The 8156-nt window shown below is 34.5% G+C and overlaps 2 protein-coding genes across 2 annotated transcripts; one reads left to right on the forward strand and one right to left on the reverse strand.

Moving 5' to 3' along the window:
- Positions 1-285: 285 nt before the first annotated feature.
- On the forward strand, positions 286-1449 carry LOC135847957 (uncharacterized). Its single transcript, XM_065367704.1, has 2 exons — positions 286-371; positions 484-1449. Exons 1-2 carry the CDS (start codon positions 321-323, stop codon positions 1204-1206), a joined length of 774 nt encoding a protein of 257 aa, XP_065223776.1. The 5' UTR covers positions 286-320; the 3' UTR covers positions 1207-1449.
- Positions 1450-4727: 3278 nt separating this feature from the next.
- Positions 4728-6786, reverse strand: LOC135848214 (uncharacterized). Its single transcript, XM_065368045.1, has 2 exons — positions 6484-6786; positions 4728-6301 (listed from the first exon to the last, which is right to left on the reverse strand). Exons 1-2 carry the CDS (start codon positions 6532-6534, stop codon positions 4817-4819), a joined length of 1536 nt encoding a protein of 511 aa, XP_065224117.1. The 5' UTR covers positions 6535-6786; the 3' UTR covers positions 4728-4816.
- Positions 6787-8156: the final 1370 nt, after the last annotated feature.

The raw sequence follows: 8156 nt of genomic DNA on the forward strand, positions 1-8156 counted from the left end.
AATCCCTAAAATCGTTTGAATACTGGCTCGCATGGGTATACCTAATTATTGAAATCAACCATAATGAGTTTTATGTATGTACATTGATGCAGCATTATTTTTCCAACATCAAAGATGAAATTCAATTGCCAATGTTTAAATTACTATAATATGACACTGCGCAAAAAGAGAAAACGAACAAAACAATTACTCTATAAATCAACTACTGTCATTAATTCTTTGAAGAATCGGCAAACACGTCGAAATAAATATGCGTAGATACGATTTTTGTGTTCAGTCTTTCATATAATATCTAACGAAAACATATTGATCGATAAGACATGGGATCTATTCCAACCTTGTACATGGTGGTTATGACTGTCATCATCGGAGTAAGTACAAATTTATTATACCTAACTGTCGGTGTGTATTATCTGGGCTAATAAGTACGCAGAAGTTCAAGTAAATTGAATAATCTCACCATTATTTTCTCAAAAATTCCAGACAGATCTTCTAATTACTACAGTCTCATCCAATTCAAGACCTCTCATCGAACCATTGTCAGCACAAGAATTCACCAAACCGGTGGTCGATCTTCTACCACCAGAAATATTTTCACAACGAGATCCGCTCGCCTATTTCCTCCCCAAAATCATCAAATTACCAGATATTCAAAAAATTACTCAAGACGTGGAATATTTCTTATCCAAAGAACGTTTTCCTGGACGATACGCCGATTACGCGGAATTTCTTCTGTTACTGTTAGAACATCAGATGAAAATAGAACCGGTAACCAAATCAATCCGTCAGATTCAAGATTCTGCAGAATTTGTTAATCTACCTCCAGCAAAATTACCAGATGAGTCAGCGCCTGAATTAGTTTCTTTGTTTTCTCCTGGTGTTTTTTCAGACCCCGAACCACCATTAGCTTTAATAAACGAATTGCTGAAAATACAGCCGTGGCAAATGTTCCGAGTGAGAAACCAATTGGAGGCAATCTTAAGGAAAAGTGGACACCTTCAGCTGATCTACATCGAGTATACGCGAAATTTATATACTAAATATTTAACAGATATCAATAACCGTCTAAGTAGTTTGAAACCACGAAGTTTCGCCTTGGTGGCACATTTTCACCATCAGTTTCATATGCCTACTACAAAATCAAACTATATGGACCATGTAAATTATAGCGAAATGGACTCGTCGTCCGTCCTCGGAATGGAATAGGTAATTGATTTCTGAGCGATGGATTCCGCGACCAAGAAAGCGATATGATTCAAGTTCAAGCATTATTTCATTCGAACCTCACTGGGATCCTTGATCATATGGTTTCATTAAAGCCCTTCTCAATATAGCTCTAATAATTTCTATGCTTTTATATGTACCTACTTAGGTACTTACCTAAGTACGTACAATATTTAGTTGTATTTTATCACCCTGAATAATAAAGTTTTTTCTATAAAAACATGAGTAGCCTATAATCAGTTTCAAAACCCTTGATACAGTTTGTCAAAAACTCTCGACTAGAGTCAACTTCAAAACCTGAAGGACCTTTCCTTCAATAGGTAATCAGTTTGCTGAGAATTTTCAAACCAATCATGATAATTATGCTAAGTTCACAGTAAGTAAGCTTACATACTCAGAGAAAACAGATTAGTTTTGATCAAGAATGAACAGCCAATCAGATCAAAACTCCAAATCAAGTTACATCGAGTTAGATCAAATTGGATCCAAGGAGTGTCAGTATCTGATCTGATCAAATAGGTCTGATCAGATGTAATTTATTTTGCTCGATCAAAACTTTTCTATAATTAGATCCAATCATTTTTTGCCAAGATGAAAATGTCAATTTTCATCTGAATGAATCTAATCAGATCAATCAGATTAGATCTTGATTGGATCTGTTTGATAAAATCAGATCAGATTGAGACATTCCTAGATTAAAGTTGACCCCACCTGATATAGATCAGAGGTTTGATTGGGTTATATATAGCTGTTCAGATCTGATCAGATACAATGGGAGGGGTTGATTAGACGAGATCAGACCTGTTTGATCAAATCAGATAAGAGTTTTGACGATTTAAACCTGATCAGCTGGGAACTTGTTTGATCGGATCAGGCCAGATCTGGGCATTCCTGGAAGCAATTTGAAAAGCCTGGGTCTAATATGATCGGAGCTTTTATTGAATTGGATCTGTTCAAATATCATCAGGTCCAATTGGGAAAACCTGATTAATTAATTAATATCGTTCTCTTGTTTTTCCCCTTGTATTTTTTTTGCCCCCCCTTTCCCGACCTAGATATAATTCGATTCCTCCTTCTTCATCACATTATCTATTTATTGTAGTTGATGTAAATTCTTACTATTTCTTGTTTGTTGTGTACTTTGGTATGGTTATGATGAGAATCAATAGGTATTCATAAGTTGTACTTTATATTGCACAATAAATTCCCTCACCCCCTCGTGGGGAATGGGGACACTTGGAAAAAAAAGATAAGACCAGGCCAGTTCGATTCAATCAGATCAGATCACGTTGGAGATTCATTGAATCTATTAGGATCAGAGTTTTGACGAATAATTGGACCTGTTCAGATCTACTTGAGGAAGGCTGAACGTTCTTGATCATATTTTCTTGATCAGATCAAATCCCATCAGATCCTATTGGGAAATAAACCTGAATAGGAGTGTATGATCAGACCAGTTCGATTCAATCAGATCAGATCCAGTTGGGGATTCATTGAATCTATTCAGATCAGAGTTTTGACGAATAATTGGACCTGTTCAGATCTACTTGGAGAAGGCTGAACGTTCTTGATCACAGATCACACCTTCTTGATCAGATCAAATCACCATCAGATCCAATTGGGAAATAAATCTGAATAGTGTATGATCGGACCAGTTCGATTCAATCAGATCAGATCACGTTGGGGATTCATCGAATCTATTCAGATCAGAGTTTTGACGAATAATTGGACCTGTTCAGATCTACTTGGGGAAGGCTGAATGTTCTTGATCACACCTTCTTGATCAGATCAAATCAGATCATTCTGTTAAATAAGCACTTTCAAATAAATGTCCATAAAGATTCAGACATTTCTCGAATCCAGAGATCTAGTTTTTTCCTCTGGCTTATGTAAAGATATTTGACGTTTCTTTTTAGAATTTTACATTTAGATTAATCATCTGAGTACCTAAATATGTACCTTTGTGAAAACTAACCCGAAATCACGAATATACATAAGTTGATAGAATTTTTCAGTAAGTAATTGTTTCTAGAATTGAATCAGTGCGTTGCGAAAAAATTTCGGACATAAAATTTTCTCAATTTTTATTAGTTCCCTGAACGATTTTTTAAAAAAATGTTGTTGATATTCTGACTATGGGCAATTCTTTCAATGTTAAGTATAATCTTATTCTCATGAATTTTTTTCCTGTTTTCATGACGAATTGTGACATTTTCAAGTTCATTATTGTTGACAATTTGAATGTATTTAATTCGTTCTAGAACGATTCGCTCATCGGAGGATTTTGACTGAATTCAATGAAGCCCTTCATTTTGAGTTGAAAGTCCTGTTTTCGTTCTAGCCTTCAACTAACCTGTTCTGAGGGAAAATGATCAATTTTTTAAAAACAGCATTAGAGATGGATCTCATCGACCTCTAATGAAATCACTCCAATGTGCTACTATTACATTAAACATTTGTGGGTATTTTTCAATCAATATGACATAAGTATAGGTACCTACTGAGAAAAATCAAACTCGGAATTTCCCAAATTCAGAAAACTATTCCGTAAGTGAATTTGAGTCTAGAGTGATGGTTCTCAAATAATTAAAGGTGAATTCAATTCATCCTGCCAAAATATGATTCTATGATTTGAGGGTGCCTATAATTTAGGTACATAGTATTTTTATGCAGACTAATTTTTATTTTTGTAATGAATAATTTAGGGGAAAATAAATACAAACAATTCATTTATTTGGGTTTCGTTTCATTATTTTCTTCTTACTTTTAGACAATTATCGCAAAAAAAGCTTACCAAGGTAGCTTTAAAACAACGACGTTTTCTTATTCCTACATTTCCAGAAATTCCGATTTTTTTTCATCTTAGTCTGAAATTGTTCTGATGACGGATTTATATGAGCAAACTTGAATTTTTTTTCCATCTTGATCTCCCCCATTCGCAAAAGTTAAGGTACTTAAGTATTCATTTAATAAGATTAAACATGCACAAATATTGCAAAAATAATACCTACTGTTTTTGAAAAAAAAAAAAAATTGGATACCTATTCTGAAATATGAGCAAGGACATTTTAGTACGAAAATTGAAAAAAATCGATCAAAGCTGCATTCCATGACATAAGTTTATATTATTGAAAGTATAAACTTCTTTGCCAGTTTGAAACTGCCATCATATTATTCATATCCACAGGCAAAACCAATTCAGAGGTTCTCAACTTTGAACATTTTTAGAGCTGATTTCGCACTTTGGGGGGCAATAATACCCTGTAGTCATCACAACATTTTTTTATGCGAGATGTAGAGACCAGATTTGTTTGCATTGTTTCTCAGGATTATTATTCAAATAGTTGATTACATTCAAAAAATTGCAGAGACTCCTTATTACTAATAAGTAAGTATGTATACTTCAAATTTCAAATTTCAAAAAAAAAACTGAAAGTAATATAAAAACTATTAGTAGGTATAGATACTTCAAAGGAATAAAGAAAATTTGTAAAAATGCCCAAAACAAAAAATGTTGGTATTTTTTTCAATTTGATGATATTTGAACAATTTAACACGTAGTATGCTTACTACATATTTCACCAATTTTTAGTCATTTAAAATTGTTTCGTACCCACGGAACTTGTTGATTGTTCGAATTTGAAGAGTTGAACGTCAGTACTCGTCGTATTTCAGCAATTTCGTCTTTTATGCGAAGAAGACATTGATTATCTTCTAGAAATTTCCCAAGATGAGTACTATAGTCGCGATATTGTCGAGGAAATCGAGCATCGTCTTGAATAATCTTCAGTCGAGTTGGCAAGTTCGAAATCTCGTTTTCTGGGATATCTATAAATATTCTCAGAATGTTAATAGAAGGATTGGGCACTTTGGACATGATTTGAGGAGAAAATAGCTTCGACAATTCAGGGTCAGGTGTGAAAATATCGTTTTTTTTTGGAAAACGGTTATTTATAATGTTACGTCGAATATCTTTGATATCGCTGCTAACAACTTCGAGCCCACATAAACACGATAGAAGTGACGACACCAGTTCTGCGTATGGAATGTATTCTTGAGGAAACTCGTAATCGTCCAAATGAGATGTCAAAATACTATTTGTGATACGGATGGTAAACGGGTCGAGTTTCCTGGCTTTGTTGAGAACATAAGTAACTGGATCCGTTGTAGAAAACATGCGAGGCGATAGAAATTTCATCGCATCAGGGGATACAGTTTTTCCACTCTGAAGATATCCAGCTTGATCGTTATTGGGTGAATCAGCAATGGCTTGTTTCAAATGCTGCGAAGTCAGTGTGGAATCAGCGTTACTAGGGTCATATGCTTGCAGACCAAATTCAACATCTTCCAAAGTACCTTTTATCTGAGTTGATAAGTTTTCCATCAGTGTAGTAGGCTGTACTTCAGCGATACTTTTTTTCAAATGTTGAAGAATATGTTCTTGACCAAGAAATATCTGAAGACTTTCTACAAATCCAAAGTATCTTCTAGGAAATAGACGATTTTTAAAAAGATCTTTGAGGTGGATTTTTATACTGGGGAGATCATTTTCTGGAATGGTTAGTAATTTTATCAAAACGCGAAATGGTGGATTTTTATCAGACAAGATGTACGATGAAAATAAAGGTGATAATTCAGGATCGATGGCGGATATGAGTATATCCAGTGGCTTGTAGAGGTAGTTTGTTTGGTTGGAATTTTGAAGAAGTGGTGTAATTTTTTTCACACGCTCGAGTCGATATAAACAGTTTATAATTGATGTCACAAGCTTAGCAAATGGAATATACTGTTGAGGAAATTTTTTGAACAACAAAGAGGTGAATATTTGGTCCATTATTCGATTCATTGTATCGTAGGGTAATTTTATCACTTTGATAAGGAGGTGAGTAAACGGATTCGCACTTGAGAAAATATCTGGTGATAATAATTCGGATAATTCTTCGGTGAATGTTTTCCACGGTAAAGGTTGAATATCTGGGCTATTTGAGGTGGTTTTGAAATTCGTGGAAGGTACGATCTGAGAAGTGAGTTTTTGCAAGTCGTCCGCATTTGTAATTGTGCAAATCAGGAAATTGGTCTGCAATTTTAACAAAACGTTCTCTTTTAAATGGGCTATTCATTTTTTTCTTACCAAACGATGCGGTTAAGAACTAAGTAGGTACCTACGTAATAAATGAAGAAAATGATTTCAAAAAGAATATGTAGGTATTCGTAGATACCTACGCATCCTTCTAGGATTTCTATATATGCATCACTTACCTCGATTAAAATCATCGCAGCAATTGCGTAGGTCATTGGTTTGATTCTCATAGTCGTTCCAGAAAAATTTGCATTAGATAGGTAGTTAAGCAATAAGTGCCTAATAGAAGAACATGTTTAGTGTTTATATCGTCTGTTTTCTTATGCCTTGATGGTTTTGAAAAACTGATGTAGCTTTGAATTACCTAATATTGAGTTGATTTGTGGAAAGCCATTTATCGGAACCGATGTCAATTTATTTCAAATGTACACTTCAAAACAGCAGTGTGTTAGAAGATGGTGTTTTTTATCGAGTAATTGTAATTTTTATGGGTACCTAATGAGTTTTCTAAACGACTGCCGCGTGCCGTATCGTTCAAAGCCTGTCATACAGAAGTGAAAAACATATTTAAAAAACAACAACACCAATAATCAATAAAACTACTCGATACCAGGTAATTCAAAGCTAGGTACATCAGTCTTACAAAGCCATCAAAGGGTTAGAAAATAAACAATATAAACACTGAACAGTGAACATGGTCTTCTATCAGCCATTAGATACTTATTGCTTATAACTACCTGCTTGATGCTTCTGGAACTAGTATGAGAATCAAACCAATTAGCTACGCAATAGCTGCGATGATTTTAATCAAGGTAAGTGATGCATAGATAGAAATCCTAGAAGGATGTGTATCTCTGATATTATTCATTTTGTAATCATTTTCTACATTTATAATATAAATCCGATCAGTTTTTTTTCTTTTTTTTTTAACAAAAAAAATTATTTCTTTTTTTCTATTTTTTTTTTTTTTTTTGGTTCCCCAAACACACAAGGTGTCCGGTTTTTTTTCAAATAAACATATTTATTTAAATCTTGAATCTAAGACTAAATCTAAACAAAATTTAATATCTTAATTTATCCCTAATCCTAGATCTAAGATGAAGTGTTGGTCTCCCCTTGCATTACACGAGTTTTGGATATGGGGGAACTTTTGCAAGGAGGCCAATGCAGTTGCTACTTAAGGGCTTCACACCAGCCTCTCACATTGGACTTAAGAGTACAATACCTGTAGTGTTTTAACGTTGGTAACACTGCGAGTTTTTCGAATTAACGTTCGTGTATTATGAACACGTTATTGACGATTATGTTTTATTATATTTTAATTAATCGAAGTATGTATTTTAAATGAAATGTAAAATACAACGTTTGTTGGTGAATCCAGTTTATTCGCATTTACGTAAATCCAGAACATTATAATGGCACAGTCGGCAGATAACGCCCCAGTGCTAGCATTCGACGTACATTCGACTTCAGCTTCATCAGAGTGGCTCCGATGGAAGCGAGCAGTAGATCTTTACCTGATAGCTAAGAATATTACATCCGACGATCAGAAACAAGCTACAATTCTCAGTTTAGGCGGTATGGACCTGCAAGACATATTCTACGCAATTCCGAATCACGATGTCGTACCTCAAGGTAAAACAAAATATAGCCATACCATTGACCTGCTCGACAAATTCTTCGTGCCAAAATTCAACAGTAACTATGAACGACATGTTTTACGTCAATGTAAGCAACAGCCAGGTGAAAGTACCGAAATGTTTATCAACAGACTACGTCGACAAGCCGCAAAATGTGAATTTGATAACGTAGACGCAGCAATATGTGAACAAGTTATAGATGGTTGCGCTGA

The sequence above is a fragment of the Planococcus citri genome, chromosome 5, assembly GCF_950023065.1.
Source record: "Planococcus citri chromosome 5, ihPlaCitr1.1, whole genome shotgun sequence".
Taxonomy (NCBI): domain Eukaryota; kingdom Metazoa; phylum Arthropoda; class Insecta; order Hemiptera; family Pseudococcidae; genus Planococcus; species Planococcus citri.

Coding starts and splice junctions, on each gene's coding strand:
- LOC135848214 (XM_065368045.1), bottom strand. CDS start 6,534: ATGAGAATCAAACCAATGACCTACGCAATTGCTGCGATGATTTTAATC. Junction 6,302..6,483: donor CTGCGATGATTTTAATCGAG/GTAAGTGATGCA, acceptor TTAAAATTGCAG/ACCAATTTCCTGATTTGCAC.
- LOC135847957 (XM_065367704.1), top strand. CDS start 321: ATGGGATCTATTCCAACCTTGTACATGGTGGTTATGACTGTCATCATC. Junction 372..483: donor TTATGACTGTCATCATCGGA/GTAAGTACAAAT, acceptor CAAAAATTCCAG/ACAGATCTTCTAATTACTAC.